This window comes from Sciurus carolinensis, chromosome 10 (genome assembly GCF_902686445.1).
Source record: "Sciurus carolinensis chromosome 10, mSciCar1.2, whole genome shotgun sequence".
Lineage (NCBI taxonomy): Eukaryota > Metazoa > Chordata > Mammalia > Rodentia > Sciuridae > Sciurus > Sciurus carolinensis.
Window position 1 is genome coordinate 76,556,095 of NC_062222.1, and position 22,220 is coordinate 76,578,314.

Consider the following 22,220-nt stretch of genomic DNA (forward strand, 5'->3'; position numbering starts at 1 on the left):
CCAAAGCAAATACTATGTCTCCTTGAACCCTGTCCAGGCAATATTCCCATATACAATGATGATCATTACAATAACTGCTTGATTATCACATCTGTACATTGTCTGATTATAATTCTGAATCAATCAAAATGCAGAATCATTGGGAAACTTCAAGAAAAGGCATAACAAAATTTCTTTGAATTTACATTCACTAGGCAATGCAGACCTAGCAAAAAGAATTTCAAATATCTTCAAGTAGTAAATAGTACAGTATTACTACTGCTTCCTGTCATTATCAGACCCATCCTTTTGTTAACCTGCATCTCACACACTACTAAATGTTTCAGAAAAGGTTCTTTAATCCATTTTATTTTATAACACAACCCCCAAAGCATACAGACCTCCAGTTCACATTGACCCAAACTTCTTTGAGGCTCTGATCAAAGTTTTACTTTGTTCTTCCAAATTTGGAAAAGGGGGCTGGGGAGATAGCTCAGTCGGTAGAGTGCTTGCCTTGCAAGCAAGAGGCCCTGGGTTCAATCCCCAGTACCGCAAAAAAAAAAAAAAGAAAACCAAACTTGGAAAAGGGATTTAGATAACTTTTTGAATACTAGAAACTTTGTCCAAGATGTTGATGACCTTCCATTAGCTACTCCCTTCCAGGAAATCTTACTTCTTAAAGACCTTCTTATTACAAAGACTCTAAAAAACATATGCTTATGCCTTTCTCTGTTCTCACTTTAGAGCATGACATGCCATTATTGACAGGATTGAGTTTCTCTTCTAGGATAAAAACTATCTAAAGATAAAAAAGCCCACTCATACATCCCAAGTGTCAACCTTCTTGGGTATAGCCCGTTATTATTGCACAACAATTGGGATGTGCTTCTAATCCAAAGCTGCCATTGCATCTGATATAAATTAGCATCCTAGAGTCATGATGTTTGTCACAAGAAGTCAAAGAGGCTTTTTCTGCCTTTAAAGAAAACTTGCTGAGGATCTGATCAGAATAAAGTCTTCTTTGAGAATCATCTGGCCCACATTATCTTTCACTATGAGGAAAAAGGAATTGTATTAAGTGTAAACACAAATTCATGAAGAAAAAGATGACCCAGTGCCTAATCTTACTTGTTTTCCTTTGACTTGTCCCTTTGTCTGCAGTTGCTATTCTAATTGAGGCTTTGTCTACTTTGGTCTAAAGCACCTGTGTGCCTATAGCTAGTCTATACACAATGACAGCAGTCCTAAAGACATGATCACTTTCTAATGTTAAGGTAATGAAATATGCATTTTTATTATTCTCTGTTTGCAATTGGCTCATATTAAATGCAAAGGCAGTTTTCTGTCTTATAGCTACTACCCACTGTTGGAATTAATTAGTGTTAACTTTAAAATGATTTTTTCCCCAAAATTATTTTCTAATATTTATTTAGATATGGCCTGTTTGTGGCACTATGAGAAAAAAAAAGTGATTTTGGAATATGTGTTAACATTACTAGGTTTAAGCACTTTGATGTTGTTTTCAACACAGCACTGGAGAATGAAACAAAAGGAAAGAGAAAGAAAAATAAGCAAAAGGATGATATTTGGTGATATATGTTATAAATATACCTTAGATTCATATCAAGAATATATATTAAATATTAATGTGAAAAAGACACACAATACAATAGAAAAAATTAGCAAAAGACTTGAACAACCACATTCCAAAAGAACATAGAATAAATAGTTAATAAATCTCAAAAAGTGCTCAACCTTGCCAGCCACCAGGGAAATAAAAATCCAGTGTAGTATCTCTACCCACACATAAGAATGGATAAAATGAAAAAGATGGGAAATACCAAATGTTGATAAGAATATGTACCAACCAGTTTGGAAAAATGCTCAGAAATATTTATAAAACTTGCATCTCATTACATTTACTTCAGTTATCCTAATTGAAGGCAAATATGCAAGTGTCAATAAGACACACTCAAGAATATTTGGCCATGCTATCCATACTATTCCCAAACTGGAAATAACACAAAGACCATCAACGGTAGAATGGATGAATAAATTGTGATATTCCGGCAATGGAATATAAAACAGGAGTATAAAGAACCCTCAAGTGTACACAACCAAGTAGTTGAAACTTACATGGATAGGGGAAGAAGCAAAAACAAAAAACAAAAAAACAAAACTGCACCAAAAGAACACATGATGATGCCATTTATATAAAGTCTCTTAGAAGTCTAGTGATAGACTTATTTTGGGGATGTGGAGTGTAGCGGGTGCATAAGGTGGGACTCCTGGGCGGGGGATGCAGGCAATGTTCTGGTTCTTGATCTAAATCCTGGTAATATGTTGTTGCTCAGTTGGTGAAAATACACCCAGATGTACGCAGTTAAAAATGAAGCAGAGATAATGACATCAATAGATCACTTTATTTAAACCCCAGGGATCCTAAGAACGCCCCCTCCCCGCCCCTTCCCAGGAGCTCAGGCAAGAAGAGGTGGAACCTCATTGGCTGGGGCGGGGCACTTCCGGAACCGCTTGGCACCGCCCCTTCCGCGTCTGGCCTTCCCGCCTTCTCGACTCCACGTCTGAACTGCGCGGCTTCGGCTACCTGGACTCGCTTAACCGAGGCGAACGGTGTCCCTTGCGCTGGTGATAGCCCCTTTCTGTTCACTGCAGTCCAACCTGCTCCCTGCCCGCCGCCATTATGAACATCCGCAATGCTCGGCCGGACGACCTGATGAACATGCAACACTGCAACCTCCTCTGCCTTCCCGAGAACTACCAGATGAAATACTATTTCTATCATGGCCTTTCCTGGCCTCAGCTCTCCTACATCGCTGAGGATGAGGACGGGAAGATTGTGGGTTATGTCCTGGCCAAAATGGAAGAGGACCCTGATGATGTCCCCCATGGGCATATCACCTCACTGGCTGTGAAGCGCTCACACCGGCGTCTCGGCCTGGCCCAGAAGCTGATGGACCAGGCCTCGCGGGCCATGATAGAGAATTTTAGTGCCAAGTATGTGTCACTGCACGTCAGGAAGAGTAACCGGGCGGCCTTGCACCTCTATTCTAACACTCTCAACTTTCAGGTCAGTGAGGTGGAACCCAAATACTATGCAGATGGGGAAGATGCCTATGCTATGAAGCGGGATCTCTCCCAGATGGCAGATGAGCTCAGAAGGCAGCTGGAGCTGAAGGAGAAGGGCGGGTATGTGGTGCTGGGCTCCAGGGAGAACCAGGACACCCAGGGCAGCACACTTCCTGGTTCCAAAAAGACCTGTCAGCAGGAGAACCCGACTGCCCCTGATAGTGGCAGTGACAGCAAGGAACCGAGTGAATCCACGGGGAGCACCGATGTCCAGGACAGCTCAGAAGACTTGGATTCCACCTCCTAGAGCCTGCTGGAGGTATTCTCTCTTCCCTGACCCCTCCCTCCTATCCTAAAATCCTTGCACCATACCTTGGCCTGACCAATCACACTCTATCCTAGACCATTCTAGTCTTGCTTGGTTTCACCGTCTGTTACTTTGGGGAAGAGGGTGGTGTGTAGGTTTGAAGGAGATCCATTGCTAACTATCGGAAGTTAATAGGACACTAACATACACAGAAAGTAGATCAACTTCAGTAAAAGAAACCTAAATTTATCCTGCCTTTTTGGTATAAATTGTAATTCAGGGTAACCATGTAGTTGATGAAAGAATTTTTTTTTAACAGAATTCCTGTAAATAAATGGGAATGATAAATTATAAAATCATTTTGCTTGATGAAATAATGGATATAACCAGTGATCATCAATAGCTAATATATTGGGTGAAACTTGGCATATTTTGTAATGATGGATCAGACTGACAACAAACACTTTAAATCAGTCATTAATCTTAACATTACTTAAAGTAGACACAAATATGTGCCTAATTCAACAGAAAGTACACTGCATCACCTATGAAATATTCTTGCCAAAAAAATTGTATGTGTATGTAAAATGTAACTACCATTTTTACAGAAAATAGTGGGACACGTGGAACTATATGCCAGAATGCAATTAACCCAATCTAGAATGAGAAAGTTTCTACAAAACAAATGACCTGGTTTTTTCAACAAATAAATAGCATTTTTTTAAAAAAGGAGGAAAGGAGTTTCTGTTAAGAACAAACTTTAAAGATAATATCAACCAAACTCAAATGTTAGGAATATTGGATCCTAATTCAAACATACTGAGTGTAAAACATTTTTTAAGATAACCAGGCAAAATTTCAACAAGAACTATATTCTATTAAGGAATTTAAAGATTTTTTAAAATAATTTTGTTAAGTTTGCTAAATTGTATTATACTGTTAGATTATAAAAAGTCTTTATTCTTTAGATCTGGCACATTGGTGTACCCTGTAATCCTAGTAACTCAGGAAGCTGAGGCAGGAGGATGGCAAGACCAAAGCCAGCCCTGGCAAACTAGTGAGACCCTGTCTCGAAATAAAAAATAAAAAGAACTGGGGACATAGCTCAGTAGTAAAGTGCCTCTGGGTTCAATCCCCAATACAAAAAAAAAAGTCTTTATCCTTTAGACATACATACTGAAATAATTACAGTTGAAATCATGTTGATTAGAATTTATTTTAAAATTCTACAGTAAAAAAAGAAAAAAGAAAAAAATTGAGGAGGAGGTGAAATGAAAAAAAATGACTGCCTGGGGGTGTGGCTCAATGTTAGAGCACATGCCCTGAAGTACAAGACCCTTGTTCAGTACCCAGCACAGCAAAACCCTAAAAATAAAAAAAAAAAAAGAATGGCAATATATAATAATTGTTAAGGGAGAAATGGGCATTCAGGGGGTTCCTTATTCTATATTTCTTCAATGTGAAAAAATTAACATGAAAAAACATAGAGAAAAATAATTATTGTACTTTCTAAAATTTACTAATACTAAAAAGCCACTGAAAAGTAGTTTTAAAAGACTGATATTTTACAAATAGTATCAAGTGCAGTGGCATAATACCAGTATTTCTTCCATCAAATAACTTTGTATTCTCCTAACAATTTCAAGGGTTGGTGAGCTATTGATAGTTTTGAACCTTTAACTTCTTATTCTAGTAATCTTACCCTTACATGTGTAAAAGATAAGGACCTTACCTGGCAAAGTCCAGTGTGGGTACACTGTAAAATTTAAATGCATGCTATTTGACCAATTTAGTCATTCATAAAAATTCTTATTTGCCAGGCATTAGATTTAGAGCTTGGTGTACAGCAGTGATCAGGACAAACTGATGTTTTTATTATATAGCATTTAAGTATAAGTAGACTATATTTTTATGAATTTTTATACTGGGATCCAGAATATCCAGCACACTAACCTCATTTTATTTTTATTTATTTATAGTTTTAAATACACTAATTCCTTGAGGCTAAAAAGAGGCTATCCTCAAAGGAGTCTTTGCACCTACCTTTTAAACTGTGAAGGTTTCACAGTTTCATTTGTTTGATCTGAGGGTAAAATAAAGGCAGCAAAATAGTCTAAGAGGAAAGATAAAATTATATAAAACTTAATACCTTGGGAGAAGTATTGTCAAATTTATAACTGTCTTTAAAACCTGGAGAGCTCTATCAAGTCTATTTTCTTTAAATCAACAGACTTAAAAAATGATCAACTTTTAAATTTCTGTATACAAGGACTTATGCAATATTGATCTTATTTTTGTGGCTCTTTGTTTCTCCGTAGTGTTAAACTCTAGCTAAGAACAGAGCTAATAAGAGATTGCTTTAAAACCCCGTGTGTGTGTGTGTGTGTGTGTGTGTGTGTGTGTGTATATATATATATATATATATATATATATAATTTGAAGAATTAGAAAGCACTTAGCATCTGCTATGAGACACAAAAATAGCTGCCCTTCTAGTAGGGGAAGATAAAAATATTAAATAAGAAAATTATTTTGTGGCAGTTATAAATCTCAGTGTACAAATTCAAAATTCAAAGATATTACACTGCTTCTTTATATTACTGTAACTGAACTTTATTTCTAAGTTGAAGGAGATGTTTCCTCTATTAACCTTCACTTTCTTCCCAGGTCAGTATCTGCTGAGATATTTTTAATCATCCCCTTTTAATCTTTGGTCCTCACTCTTCACTTCTGGGTCTTTTCCACCTGTAGTCCTCTTTAGATCTTGGGTACTCTATGCCTTTTTGGGGTTGTTTTGGTAACAAGGGTTTATTATTTTGTATAGACTAACTTCTCTAAAAAATAACCTTCAAATCTCAATAACTTCACCCATTAAATCTTGTTGTTCACATGGGGCACAGTGTGGTGGGGTTATATAGAGCAGAGGAAAAGAGAAACTGTATTCCAGAAAGTCATTTGGGGATCCATCTAGAGCGGGATTTTGTGAATTTTGTTCTGTAACCCCTTCTGGCAATCTGAAGCCTGAGAACCTCATCTCAAAAAAATGTGTTGTAAAGGCATAAAACTCATATGGGATTATAAAAGAAAACAAATTTATTGAAATACACTTATCCCTATTTTTAAAATGCTTTTTATTATAATATATTTGCTTATTTATTAGAATATGAAATTTAAAAAATCTACCAGTGGGTCTATTGATTACAGTTATTTCAAAGAAAATTTGAGTAGAAATATTTGAGATACCTCTAGTAACAGTAATATAATTCAAACATGAATTTTATTGGTGATAAAGTTACAAGTATTACTAATTCTCCTGTGCATTGGTGCCTATATTCATGGTTGAAAGAAATGCTAAATTTTAGTTCTTGAATCAGTGATTACCGTTTTCTAGAATCATGCATCTTCCACTGTATCATAGACACTCAGGTAGCAGATAAGGGAAGAGCATACACATAGAGGTTCATATAGGTTTTAAAAGTGAGTTCTATTTCCCCAGCTCATTGAAGAGACTAGGAAATGAAGTTTAGCTTTGTGCACAGGAGGGGAAGGAAGAAGTCTGGTAACAACACAGTGAAGTTTCTGCCACAATGGGAATCATCCTATTGGTGCTCTGGAATGTGGGAATTTCAGCTAGTAAAATGGGATCCTTGTTGCTCCCCCTCCACTGATATGGCACATTAGGGTATTTTGCATAAACACATGACATGTATTTCTTCTGCTCTTGCACGAATCTGAGCATAGCAAACTATGCCACCTGCTGCTGTCATGCCTGTCATTAAAGCCTACAAAAATGGCCTCTATACTCTTAAATTCTCAAAATTGTCTGAAGATTCACTCCTAACCCATTCACCAGGGAGTCACCAGAATACAGGCCTAGCCTCCTAGATGGGAAAGAAAAAAAGAAAAGGGAAAAAATTTAAAAGTTTCATACTATGAAAGTTTTATTATTTTGCCACAATTGTGGTTTCATTCTTGTGGAGCTAGAGTTCAGATATGTATAGAAAAATGTCCTGAAAAGCTGGGTGCAGTGGCGCACGCCTGTAATCCCAGTGGTCCAGGAGGCTGAGGCAGGATGATAGAGTTTAAAGACAGCCTCAGCAAAAGCAAGGTGCTAAGCAACTCAGTGAGACCCTGTCTCTAAGTAATGTACAAAATAGGGCTGGTGATGTGGTGCAGTGATCCAGTGCCCCTGAGTACAATGCCCAGTACCCATCCCTGCCCTCAAAAAAGTCCTGAAAGGAATAAGTTTCATTTTCCGATATTTCCATTTTTGAGTCTGAACAGCAGAGTCAGTTAAAAAAAAGTGATGGTGAGTAGGACTGATGATGGAGGAGAACAGTGTCTTCATCTAAAAAAGCAGTAATAAAAATTACTACTAACTCTATAGAACTCATTATGCCATAGTTACTATTCTAAGTACTGTCCTTGAAGTGTCTCATTTACTTCTCATGATATTGCTGTGAGGTGAGTACTGTTACTCCAATTTACAGTGGAGGAAATCATGTCACAGAGAGGGCTGCTCATCATGTATGTAGTAAGTAGAGAACAGAGGTTCATACTTTTAAGTAGTCAGACTCCACAACCGGTGAGGATTAAATAAAATGATTCCTATAAATTGCTAAGCACAACTCCTCAAACAATTAAACATTCTGTAGATTTGGACCCTTAATATGATCTCTAGTACTAGTAACTATTCAGGTTTTCTTCTCCTTAGTAATCAAATAATAGAATGTTGTGTACGAACAGCAACAGTTTGCAGTCTTGGAAGGGGGATGCATCTTAACGATTAAAATAGCTTTCACTGACAAGCTGAATGTCAAAGCATTCAGCTGAATCAACGCTCATCAGCAGCAAAGTTTCTAGGGAGCCATAGCAATGAAGACAGGTCAGTTCAAAACATGCTGGTTGAGGCAAGAATGCCATCAAACTGCTGCACGTCTCCTGACAAAAAGTATGTGCCTGATGATTAATAACCAAAAAAAAAAAAAAAACCTTAGCATTTTCAGTTGAGCAGGCAATATTGAGTTAACTAAGGTTACTTCAGTGACTCTCCCTTTCTGGTTTATTCTTCCTGTCGCTAAGCTGTCATTCTAACAAAAAGTTGTTAAATGTTCACATGAGCATTCACTGAAATAGACTGTTCTTAATTTTACCAGACAACTAATTATAACTGGAATGATATAATGAAATATGGAAGAAAGTTAGAGACTGACAGGTCTGGTAAATTCCTAGTATAACCTTACCCCAGATATGCCAGAAACCATAGATTTCAAATGCAACTGCACTCTATGAAGATAAAGAGGGGGTTGGGAAAAGATAAAATATTGTTTTGAAATACTAATCAAAAAGATTTCATTTGTTGAATTATTAATAATCTCTAACAATGTCACCTTTCAATCAGTATATGGTGTACATTTAGGATGAATGAAATACTAACTTTGTCAGCTATAACTGGTAAAAGCAGAGATTTTCCTTAAACCTTTCTCTGGGTACTCTCTCTATGCTCTAGTATATAAAATGTAATATACTTTATGGTGGAAGAGGTAAGAAAAATAGAATATTAGAAATTCTGTAACTGGATAATGGTTCAAAGGGCCAGAGCAAAACCCTTTCTGAAAATATTCAGCAATGCTATTTTTATAGATTAATATCTTCAGAACATCATAGAATATTTTTAAAATAAAGCCATAAAATTCTGTTATGTGTTCATAAGGTCATATTAACAATTAGCATGTATTCCTCAGGCTTCAACAACCAACCATTAATAAAACCTGGAAATATAAAAACTTGATCTTAATAAGCTAAGAAATTAAAGGCTATAATGATCATAGTTTGAAGGGAATCTTTATGAAAATATCTTCACCATTGAACAAACTATCCTAGAACAGTTATTATAATTTTTTTAGCTTTTAAGTTTAATTTCTTAAAAATACCAAGCAGTATTTACTGAGAAAATTAAAGCAATCATGTAATGTTTAGTTTTTATATAATTTCTTTTGCATACCTATACTAACAGTATTCATAATAAATTGAGAAAACTAATGATGATAGGCTTTTCAACCTATTTCTTCATATCTTATTCCTCTTCTATTAGATTTTGTATCATATTGTCTTCTACAATTTGATTCACCATTATTATTCTGGAAACACTTTTCTGTAGTGATGATTTTATACAAAAATGCTTTTTACTTCTCTAGATAGTAACCTCTATCTATTACTTCTGTGTGCAAGTGATAGGTGGGAAAAGATAATTCATTTTATAGTTATAGCATCGTACTGTGTTTTGTTTTGTTTGTAGTTAAAATAAATACCAATACTCCACTAGCCTTTCTTTAGTTTAAATATTCTTTTCATGCATCACACAAATCTTTTTACCTTAAGGATAGAGTCCATATGTTATTTATCTTTGCTTCCTTAATGCCTGGCAGATTATTCATTCATGGTAGGTACTCAGTGAACAGCCATTGATTGAACGAATGAATGGATAGATGGATGGGTCTTCTGAAGTACCCATATAGTAATTTTAAAAAGAAAAGGAGAAAATAAAGTACATAAAATACTACTTTCTATTACTTAATGTAAATAGGGCACTTTAAATTATGAATAAAGATACATAATGGATGTTTTGTGTTCCTTTTCTGGTCTCAGAGAAAGAAAAGACTTAAAGAACTGGTCACATTGCATCTAACTTAACAAAAGCCAAGAAAGTTTTTTATTTCTTTAGAATATAAGTTCCTTTTGAGTGAAGTTGGATGGTATAGGATTTAAAGATGGGAAACATAAGGATCTATTTCTTTAGATTTGCAAAAGGTTCTTCAGGGCAGATCTTAATCTTTCACTGTTGTACACATGTGCATGCACACACACACACACCGTTACACACTCCCCTTTCTTCTAAAGGCAGAAATAGCTTCAGGTGTCAGGAAATTTTCATATGTCCCCATGGTAGGGAAGGAAGAGAACCTAGGATCTGTCTGGATTTTTGTACTGTCATCTAAATTCTCACTGAGTTCCATGGAGATAAATGTAGTCCAAACGTGGTTGCTTATTGCCTTACTGATCTACTACTGAAGCCTGTCATCAGTTAAACTAATATTCTTCCATAGCTTCTCAGAGCAACCAGAGCCTTTTGATCTCCCTTGCTCACTTACTTTCTTACTTCTCAACAGCGTTGCAGATCCACGTGTCTCAGCCACATCTACCCTCTGAATGCTGGCCTAACCTGTCTGCTCTGCAGCATCTGCTCTGAGGTCATCTCACACTGACCTGAAAGACTTCTCATTTTCATCTCTCAACAACAACTTTCCACATATCCTACTGGGATCATAAAGGAATACCTGGATGCAAGAGTCACTGTGCAAGACCTAAGGAAGCTTGAGGCCTGCCATTACAGAACTTTCCTTGGCCTACCATGCTGCCATTTTATTCTGTTTATGGTAGTCCTATGTTGGGTGTGGTTATCCTAAAAAGGTTGTTTCCTGGAGTGCTAAACAGGAAGGAGAGCAAATTCTTGAAACTCCCTAGATATTAGTTTCTGCCATTATTTATCTGGTTTTCATCCTTGAGAGGGTAGGCAGAACCACTGAGTCAAACCACATGCCCCCTTCCTCCTCTTTTCTCGTAGAAATATATATTTCCTTGTCCCTTCTCTGGAAACTTTCCCTTTGTTCTACTCTCTTCCTTCTTAAGGAGGTATTTCTCCCCTTCCTAGTAGGAGAAGGTGATGTTTCTAGCATACAAGCAGAAGTTGGAATCCCTGATCTGCTTGTTTCTGTCAATTTATGGATTGTTTTTTGTAATGATGAAACTTAACACTTCTTAAGGACCTGTAGTGTTCACATACAATGCTATGGCATTTATTAATAATACATTTAATCCTATCAGAAACTCTGTGTGAGGTAGGCAATTATTATTTTTGTTTTACAGATGAGGAAACTGAAGCTCAAAAAAGCAAAAGAAGTATCCAGGATCTGAACCCAAGTCTGAATTCAAAGCCAGAGTTCCTTCTGCTTCCCTGTTGCCACTCTTTTTGCCTTTTATTTACAAAAATATTAAAACTTAAACAGAAAGGAGAATTTGCTGTTTATGTTAAGTGTTGACTTAATGTATAACAACTATATGTCAATTGTAAATATTTATATCCTTCAGTTATAATCCCTTTTAGTATTTTTCTCTAGTAAAAATAAGACAAAGTCCTTTAACCTCTCCAGTGAAAGCCACTAGATAAATCCAGTTATCATTATTTAACATTGTTTTTATATTCACTAAATGTGAATTACCAAAGTATAGGGCATTTTTCATGTTTAGATTTTTGTGAAAACTAGTGTATATGGATTTAAGTCTAAGCCCTGACATTAACCATCTGATGACAAGAGATAAGTCTGTTCTCTGTAATCATAATCAGCCCTGCTAAGTACTTCTTACAAATCTACCCCAGTGCACTCTGAGAATGTCTGCCTAATGGTAAATGATTGCCTGAGGCAGATATAAAAGTCTTTTTTTGTGCATAAGTAGAATTTGCCATTTCATGTGCCAATACAAACCTTGCATCTATCTTTCCATCTTTCCTTTTCTTTTTAATTTTCTCCCTTACCTTTGAAACTATTCTTTCCCCGTAAGCATGTGTTTATCTCTTTATTTTTAAATATTACAGCTTTCTAACATCTGTCTCTAGGGCAGTATAATCTTACTGATGAAATATTCCATGTTTTCCTTGAGCCCTTGTCAATATGTCTTCATGTTAACAGCTCAGCAGATGGAGAAACAGAAGGAGTAGCCTCAGCTTACCTGAGTGATTTCTCTCTAGTACCAAGCACATTGATTGTCTCTGGTAACTTGATGATAAGAGTTGGAACAACTGAAAAATATGAAATATCTTACTTTGACTGCTTTTCTTTGTTACTAGGAGACAACAGAATTACAGCAACCTACCTAGTTTGGACTATGCCTATTTAGATAATGAAAGTAAAATAAACAATAATACTAATATTGCTTTGGGCATAAATTAGCATGTTCCCAGGTGGTTCTAGGGTAATAATGGTGAATTAGCAGCAGCAGTGGCTTTTGCAACACTGAAATAGTGGGAGCCTCTGGCACTGCCTTTTGTAATAGCATTGTTCTTTTTACACAGGACAAATTATGTTTTTTTTTTCCCCTAAATCGACTGCCTGCATTTTACTTAAGCGTAATCCTAAAGAGACCAAGCAAGGCTTTGAAGCAAGGATGTAGGATAGTAAATAGTGTGAATACCCTTGTGCCAGCTATAGAGAATGACCCACACCCCCTTCTTTCATGTGCATCTTTAAAGAAACTATTGAGTTGACTCAGGTTTGTCAGCAAATTGTTCAAAGATGTTAATGTCACCAAGAAGCAAAGTTTTCTTTGGTTAAAAGAAAGAAACTTGTAAATGAAGCCTGTGAGTTACCTAGTTAAAATCTGTGGTTTTTACTTGGAGGTAAGAAAAAGAGGCAAGAGATGACTCTGTAAAAAATAATGGAGTATGTGGATGAGAGGGAGAAATGGGAAATAGTGCTGGAAATTAGAACAAAGCAGTGAAGCTTTGGAAAGGATCAAGAAATAGCTTAAAAGAAGTTTTCTCAAATTTTTACATGTAAGTAAGTCATCTTGGGGTTATTTTAAAAATGCAAATTTTGTTTCAGTAGGTTTGAGGTGGGGCCTGAGTATCTGCATTTCTAACTAGTTTTATACACTGCTGACATTACTGGTCCAGAAAGCATATTTTGACAAGTAAGGGCCTTAAAGCTCATCTCTAACCCTGGCACTGCAGTTCAGAACACCTGTGGCTCACCTTTAGATTGATTTTGATTAGACCCTAAAGAATCAAAATCCCATTATTAAATATATACACACATAAATCCTGTTTGTCTTTGAGATTGTGTCACGAGGTTGTTGGCCTAATAATTTAAGTAAAAATTTCAAACATATCAAAATGTATATAATAAAAATTGTTTATATGCAGTGTATGAAATGTATTGATAACATTACATCTTACATTAGGATGCTTTGATAAATTTTTTCTCATCTTTGCCATCTAAACAAATAGAATATGAGATTTTTTAAATTTTCATTTCTAACTCTATTGTGTTCATTGCTCAATAAATTACCCCAGACACTAAAATTGTTTTTCATTCTAACATTTGACAGGAGATTTGGAAAGCACTGCTAAGTCTCTCTCTTTCTCTATCCTTCCTTCTTCCCCCATCCCCTGGCACTCTTAAAGCTAGACCTGTGCATGGTTGGAGGTAGTATGAAAAATATTTCCAAGAGCTATTTTCCATTCAAGGAGAAGAATTTCTATCCCAGTGTTTCTCAAATATAGTTCATATAACTGTTGCGTAAGAATCAGCCAGTTGCTATGTTAAAAATGCAGTTTCTTTGACTCTGGTTCAGATTTACAAAATCAGAGCCCTGCATGTTCAGTAAGCACCAGGTGATTCTTTTGCAGTGTCATCTGTAAACTCTGATTAGTACAAGGCATTGAAATTTTCACAAAGAATTTAAAGAAGCTCTTCCCATTGTTAATAAGCTATAGATTTAAATTAATTCATTTTAATAGAAGCAATATGGGACTTAGAACCTATACAACAATTTTTTATTATAAGATATGGGAGTAGTTGAGGTGATACATGGGAATTGTTTTCTCATTTTCTATAAACATAAAACATCTCTAAGAATTAAAACAATTTTGCATAGGTGTGAACATTTTATAAATATGTGTGTTGCACATATTTATTCAACTACGATTATATTATGTGTCTTCTCCTTTGAGCATTCTTTTTCATCATTACTCCTCACCACCTCCATTCCTTACTTTTCAAACAACCAAGTGGTATATGACAAGCCTAAAGAGTAAGATCATACAGATACAAATCACACTATGAAAATTTCTTAATTTTGTTTGCAGAGGGGAAAAAAAAAACAAATTTTGTGATGTCCTGTTAGGAACCAGACACCTGCCATGTGTAGAGCCACACACACTTCTGCTTGTGTCATCATCATCTGAGTGTCCTGGGTTTGAACTTTCATTAGCAATCCCTAGCCAAAAGCCAATGAAACAAATCAAGTGACTTATCAAGGTCCTTCTTTATACTTTTTTCCTAGACATGAATGCTTTTTTGAAGTTTTGAAAGATCATTTTCTTGAGGGCATTTGAAGGGTTATTTGAACACCATATTTCTTAATATGGGAATTACATTTTGTGAAGTTCTAAAAAATCTTTTCATTATAAATCATGTATACATTGCTTTCCTAGTCATAATTAAGATAGATTATTTCATCCTTGGACTGGGGGCATCATCTCACCCGCATATTATAAACACACACACACACATATATATAACACAGTCCTTAGCAAGTTGAACAGTTTTTACAAGAGATGATTTAATAAAGTGAGAAATCACACACCTTAAGGTCCAATGGCTTAAGTTTTAGCCCTACTTCGGCTTGTTACCATCTGGATATCCTCTAACACACCAATTTTCTCCTTTACCAAGAAGAGATTTAAAAATATCCCCTCTGGGATACTGTGTAATTAAAGAGAGTATAAGAAAACTGCGTTTTCATTTGTTAAAAGAAGTGTAAGTAGTATTGCTGAAATTTTTACTTTCAAGATTTTTAGCCCCAAGTTTAAATTAGTACAAAATAATAGTGATCTTTTTCTTTTTCCTTTCTAGCCATCCAGAAAAAAAATCAGTGTTTTAGGGAATTTTTTATCAAAACAATAACTAAGCAGCAATGACGAATATGTGCATTTATGTAAACATTTTAAGGAATGGAATATGAAGACAGGAGTTAATTCCTGTAAATATAACAAATCCACTCTATCTGTTCATTTGAGAAGAAAAGGTGGCTTAATAAAATTTTTTATCTCTTGTTCTCTAGAAACTAAGCATTCGTATGTAATAAGTTATTCATATCAATTACACTTCTTCTCCCATTGACATGTTTTTGAGTAAGACATTCAAACAGAAGTGTGACCAAAGTTTTCATATACTCAAAACTATTAGTAAACCATTAGGTTAAGCGTCTGACTGGTTTTCCCTAGAATTGTATGCAGTGTTAAGTCCCATAGTCCAACTTGCATTCCTGAAAACAAGAACAAAAATTAAAAGTTGACAATCAAATAATAGCTGTCATAAAGAATTTTGGAAAAAGATATATAGGAAACTTCTAGGAAACAATTATTTCTAATTGTTCCATTGACATTTCAGCCATTTTACATCCTAGAATGGTGTGCCTTAATAAGTTTCCTGGGGAGTGAGAGGTATGCCTTTCCTTTGTGAAGTGGTAGAAAGAATAATGTGAAGAAAAGTTGAGAAAAGCAGCATCACAGAAGTGCTCTTAAGAGATCTAAAAATGATCTCTTAAGCAGATCATTTTAGGAAGGTATACCAATGGAACTTGATATATGATTCAAGTCCCTTAAGATCACTCATCCTTTTTTCTCTTGAAAAGGAACAATCTATGACATATTTTCCAACATTCCACATATGTTCTTTAATTTTATTCTCTTTCTTATAATTCTTTGGGGTGATGGGATGTAGATAACTTAAGATGCATCAAGCATCTAAGGCTAAAGCATCACAATGTTTGTGTGCTTAATAGATTAGCATCTTGCCTCAACTGCATTGAGTTAATGCGTATCACAGAGTGGTTAAACTCATTCACTCTAGGTTATACCTAGAGCTATACCCTGTAGCAAAACACCCTACCTTCCAAATATGGCAACATTGTCAAAACTAACCCATTGGCAGGCTAAAAGGAGCACCATGAGATAATCTGAAATAGCAATTTATCAGTGAATGGTAGAAATCTTAATTTAAAATTAGAAAATCAGTTTACAGGAAAGTTATAATGGAGGAAATTATCAACTGTTAGAAAGCCAAAGACTGTTTATGAAGTCTGTATCAGGTCTTCTGTTAACCTTATTAAAAAGTGTAGATCATTTTTTATTATGGACTGGGATTTTATTTGCACAATAAAGGTAAATAACTTTCAGTAAAATTGGACATTCTGAATAAAGAAAGAAGGCTGTATTTATGTATAATTTAAATTTTTGTATGACAATACAATTCTGATTACAAAACATTTGGGTTGATTTTACTAAAAACAAGTTTCCATCTTTAATGAGGGAAAAGCATAATAGGGGCTTATCTTAGAATGTAAAGCTTTTAGAGTCACTCTGTAATTTATGGCTTATCCCTGAGAAATCAAAGCTTTATGAATTACAAACCTTTTCCAGAACATGATACACACTGTCTTATGTCAAATAGGGCTAGCCTAAGCCAAGAGCATAAATGAATTCTTTATTCATCCTTGATACCCAGTATTCTATTACTCTTCTCTGCTTTGCCCAAGAAGAGAATTCCTTCAAAAAAGTTCATGCTCCCATATCATTTTTTGTATCCTTTCCCATTCTGTTCCTTTCCTACATTTGTATCAATCAGTCAATTAAATCCACATTATAACTGGTAATAAGCAAAATTTTAATTTATGCAAAATTATTAGTAACTGTTGGACTTTCTTGTACTTATAAAGAATATTTATATTTAGTTCAAATAAGCCTCTGATTGTTAGGATAACCCTACTTGATCAACAAGATTATCATCCTACCTCTTCCAAGATCTAAACTGGGACTCCACAGGGGGCACTGCCATTGTGGAACAGTTTTCAAAAGGAAGAAGGCATTTCCTATCTATAAGTAAATGAAGGAAAAGAGCTACTTAGCAATACTGCAACAATTTTAAAGTCTCAATTTTCACATCCCTAAAATAGGAGTAATTGGAAAGTTGTTATGAAGGCTAAATAAGAAAATTGTGTAAATTTCCTAAGTCAATATTCAGAAAATGGGTATTCAAAATATTGGTGCAGTTACTTCCCTTATAGTTATTGAGTAATCATTTAATAAGGCTAATCATGCCAATAAAGGATTATGCTTGCATATCATTTTAGGCAAAAAGATTACTCAGTGATCATAGATTGTTTCTACCTGCCCAGTCTTCTATCCATTCTCTTCTGAATTGTCTTGAAATATGACCAGGCAATAGCAGATGCACAAGTAAAAACATAAAAGAATAAAAAGGAAGATAAATAATAGAGCCAATACAAATTATCCTAAAAATCCCACTTTATATCACTACTAGTAGAATAATAGTTCTTTTGATTAATAATAGTAGAATCAAATAATAAGTGGTATTTTAAAAAAGAAAAAAAAAAACTTCAGTGAAGTTTTAGTCCAATACTAAAGCACTTCTATTTCCATTTCCTATTTTCAAACCTAAAAGGCAAGTATTTCCCCTCATATATCCTTGCACAAAAGGTAAAAATAAGAGGCACAATGAAGAACACGTCACATCTTTTAAGATAAGTTTCTCCAAATTTATAGCAAAGAGTTTATTTAAACCAGGAAAGCATGATGATTATCAGTGAAATCCTAGCCATTGTGAACTGATTTTCACTTTGGAAATACAAATAAAATAATACGTGACATGTTTGAAAATCATAGCACATATGGTTTTGATAGGTGTTTCTTTATGCTTTTGAAAGAAAACTAAAATGCCGTTTTATTCTTTATGCAAAGCATACTATGCTTTGTCTATTAAAAAAATAAATGAGCAATAATCTCCAAGAAATCATCTTGACCAGCATTAATGACTAGTTTGGTAGTTAACAGCCTGAGGCATAGCCAGAGGCCATTAAGGCTGTTAGGGGGAAAAAGTTGGGGGGATTATGGTTTACCAGTAATTAACTATAGGTATGAATCAAAACTTTCTAATAAAAGATATAGAAGTTACTCTGGATGATTCTGTGTGTTTATTCTTTCATATATCCATCCTCCACCCCCACTCAGCACCTTTTTTTAATAAATAGGAAAAGAAGATGATGCCATCATTTCACAAACCAGGTTGAATTGGAAATAATTCATGTAATGAAATAGAGATGCTCAGGGGACCAATTAATGCCTTTTCAAGCTTGGACTATATAAGAATTACTTTTAAAAAATTCAGTCTACCACATTAGTTGATTGTTGGTGAATTGAAACTCAATCATGAGATCATAAGGATTTTTGTAGCTTTTTTTTAAGTTTTTAATCCTATCTCAATAAAAGTAAATACATAAGGATTATAAATAAACCAAATCTGAAGTAATATAGATTGGGAGAACCTCAAGAGGGTCAGGAGATAATGAAGATTATACCTCAATATTGGGATTATGATGTTAGTTCTTTATTTCAATAAAAGTGGATAGAGATCTTTCATATCAGGGACAGGGCTTAGCTGTAAGGACAAAGTAATCTTCTGGGAATTATGCATACAGGCTTGACATCATTTTTATTGGATGGCTGATGAACTGGAAAACTCTAGGATAGCCAGGCTTTAATTTGTAATCTTAATTTTCATATAAATCGGTATATTTCAGGGGGAGGGAGTGGGGAATGTGAGGACATTGATGCTTGCTAGCCCTGTCGTAATAAGACAGCCCTGAAGCACAGGCTGCAGCACTAACTCATTCAGTATCTGATTCTGTCTTTTCCTCTATCCATCTGTCTTCCATCTTTGCATCTATCATTTAACGAAATTTACAGCCAGCAAATACCAGAGAACCTAATGTTAGTGCAATCTTCCCTCTACCTCCTCTTGGAATGATCTATAGTAATCTACTTATCATAGACATGCACACTATAATGCACAATAATTTAGTCTTCACCCAGGAAAATGACTGCAATTGTTTTGCAAGCATACATTAATGAGTTTTTTTCTTCTTCTTTTTATCTTTTTAAAGGCTACAGGGCCTGAGAGAGCACTAGTTTCCCTTCGTAAAATAATTATCTTGGTATTTCCCATATGTAATTTCATATCCATGGGGTTATAGGGGCAAAGTTATCAAACTAGAGCATAGCGGTTATTTGGACATACAGGAACTAGACTACTATATTTCCAATACAGATTTACATTGTAAAGGAAATAAAGTTGTATTGAATGGAATGCTTTAGAAATATGTCAATAAAATAGAATTTTCTCTTTGGATTGTTCTAGCCTCTTACATTATAAGTAAAATTATTCTTTATCAGAGATATTTGAGTTGAAGCATAGAAAATAATATTTGGGCTTTCATGTGTCTCCCAGTTCTATCAGAGATCAAGTTCACATTACTTTTTTTCTCAATCTTCTTTGGATTTTAAGTTATTTCCTATAAAACAAAAGTGTCAAAATCATAGTTCTTATATCATCATTTTGAGACTAGAAATCACATGTAGCTTTTTGGGTCTTCCGATAACTACATATATAAAGCACTCCATAAATATGTAAAATTATTGTGTACTAAAAAATAATGAATTTTTTAAAAAATCACATAGAGCTCATGTACTACCAATTAAAAAAAAATCCCCAGCCAAAGATACAAATGCAGAAATGCATAATTTATTACATATAAGATCATTTTCCAATATCTGAGTGTATCTGAATAGCTCTGGTCTAAGATTTTTTCTCCATGGTTAGAGGTGTTTTTGTTTTTCAAAGGCAAATCATTTGTTCCCAAGACTGTTTTCTTTGTGTTCTGACCTCTTCCTAGAGGCACAGTTGTGAAATGTAGAGACTTTACAGTCAGAGCAGAAAATAGATTCTCCAATCATATCTTATCTTCTTATCCTCAAAAGCTTCCAATTTGCCAGTGAAGTAACATGAAAGTTGATATAGATAAATGTTGAGACCATAATCCCAATTGGGAGCACACTCATCTCTTAAACAGTTCTGTCAACTTGGATTTATCTGTGTGGAAAGAATATAAAGCATCGTTTACATAAATAACATGGAGTTGGAGTGGGACGAATATCAGGGATGAATAACTACCCTGGAGTAGACCTATTAAATCAATCACTGGGCTCAAACAATCAGAAAAGCATTGGCTACAGCCAGACAAAAGTTGATCACAGCATAATCTTCCTCTGCTTCTTGATGAGGTAACAAAATATGCCATGTTCATTGAACAGCTGCTTTCATAAGGAGAACAATAATGAAAAGGATCTCCCAGAACCTTCAGCACTTGCACATGAAAACGAGATTTCCAGAGAGAAAATTAAAATGCCAACAAGATTTATACTTACCTATGTAGATGTTCTATGGCCTTAAACATGTTCTATTACTTTAAAAGTATAAGAAAGAGGGATAATGTCATTTTTTAAAGTATTGTTATTGAAAAATAAAAGCAATAGTCATGGTTCCTGTTATAGGCTGAATTATGGCCCCCTAAAATTCTTGTGTTATAGTTCTAATAGCCAGCACCTCAGAATATGACTGTATTTGAAGATAGGACTTTTTAGAGGTAATTAAAATGAACTCACTAAGATGCTGTGATTTGATATGACTGGTATCTTTAAAAGAAGAGGAAATTAGGACAGATATACATGGAGAGGGATGACTGCCTGAAGATTCAGGGAGAAGGTGTCCATCTACAATCCAAGGAGAGTGACCTTAGCAAACAAATTCCACAATGCCTTGATCTCAGACTTTGAGCATCCAGAATTGAGAGACAACAGATTCTCTTGTTTAAGCCACATAGTCTGTGGCACTTTGTTACTGCAGAAAACTAATACAATAATTACAACTAATACAGAAACTAAATACAACTAATGTAGCAAACTAATACAATAGCTCCCTTTCTTGTTTAAAGATAAATAAGGAAATGAAGATAGGTCCAAAGTTAAGTTATCCCTACCTTGTTCAGACAAAATTCCAACCCATGGTGTAAACATCTTGCTTTTCAGTGTTTCCATATGGAAATCTTCCTGTGGAGGGGAGATAGCTCAGTTGGTAGAGTGCTTGCCTTGCATGCACAAGGCCCTGGGTTCAATCCCCAGCACCGCAAAAAAAAAAAAAAAAAGAAAGAAATCAAGGTTCCCTTAATTGCCAAACTTTGGCTGTGAATATTTTCCCATCACATCTTCTCTGTGAAGAAGAGTGAAATGTCACATAGATAGTTGGAAAGGGGCTTGCCAGAGATACTTACAATAAGCATAAACGCATATTCCCCACAGAAACATCTGTTCTTACAAATGGGTTAACTCTGAAGAAGTAGACATATAAGTAGCATCTGCTAATTGATTTCAAATGGGGTGTCAAGAAGAGAAATATGCAAACTACTCGGAGAAAAATTACACTAGGGATACCTGAGTTTCAAAGATAATTGTATTATGCCACTTTATATTTTCTTTCAATACTGCTAGAAAATGAGGTCAAGAGACCCATCTGAGATCATCTTATTAAAAATAACAAATGTTTTCTTTCTCAAACATTCTCTCTAAGTTTTCTTAAACAAATCAGTAAATTATAGGACCACATCTTCCCATTTCCCTTGCTTCCATGTTTGTGTCAAATTCTTCCCTATCTCATTGTTTCCTATCAGATGGGAAGAGGAAGAGAGCTACAGCCTTTGAGAACCAAGACATCACACACATGAAACACATTTCAAGTGCATGGCCCAAGAAAAAGGCTCTGTTCATTTGATCCATGCTGAATTTTCTAGAGCAAAGAACAATCTTTTTAATGTTTTGGGAAATTTTGGACACATCAAACTACTACATGAAAACTATGCTCCTTTTAGATCTCAGAACACCCGGGATGAACTGATGACCATGTTACCATAGTGGTTGTAATATTCTACCTTAGGAAATATGTAGAATATAAACAACAACCCAAAAGATCCTGCAATATAATAATAACCTTGTTTTCAAATATTTCTTAGACAAATCTTTAAAATTTATGGAAAGTACTTTGTCCCTGGGTATTAATCACCACATCATTTGCATACATGTTGGAAGAGGGATCTATAT

General features: G+C 35.0%; 1 protein-coding gene and 1 non-coding gene across 2 annotated transcripts; both read left to right on the forward strand.

Annotated features, from left to right (window-relative positions):
• The first annotated feature begins 462 nt into the window (after nt 1–462).
• Trnaa-ugc (transfer RNA alanine (anticodon UGC)) lies at nt 463–531 on the forward strand. Its single transcript has one exon. It is a non-coding gene; the product is annotated as a tRNA-Ala (tRNA).
• A 2,099-nt stretch (nt 532–2,630) lies between these two features.
• Nucleotides 2,631–3,373, forward strand: Naa11 (N-alpha-acetyltransferase 11, NatA catalytic subunit). Its single transcript, XM_047567409.1, has one exon. It carries the CDS (start codon nt 2,681–2,683, stop codon nt 3,371–3,373), a length of 693 nt encoding a protein of 230 aa, XP_047423365.1. The 5' UTR covers nt 2,631–2,680.
• Nucleotides 3,374–22,220: the final 18,847 nt, after the last annotated feature.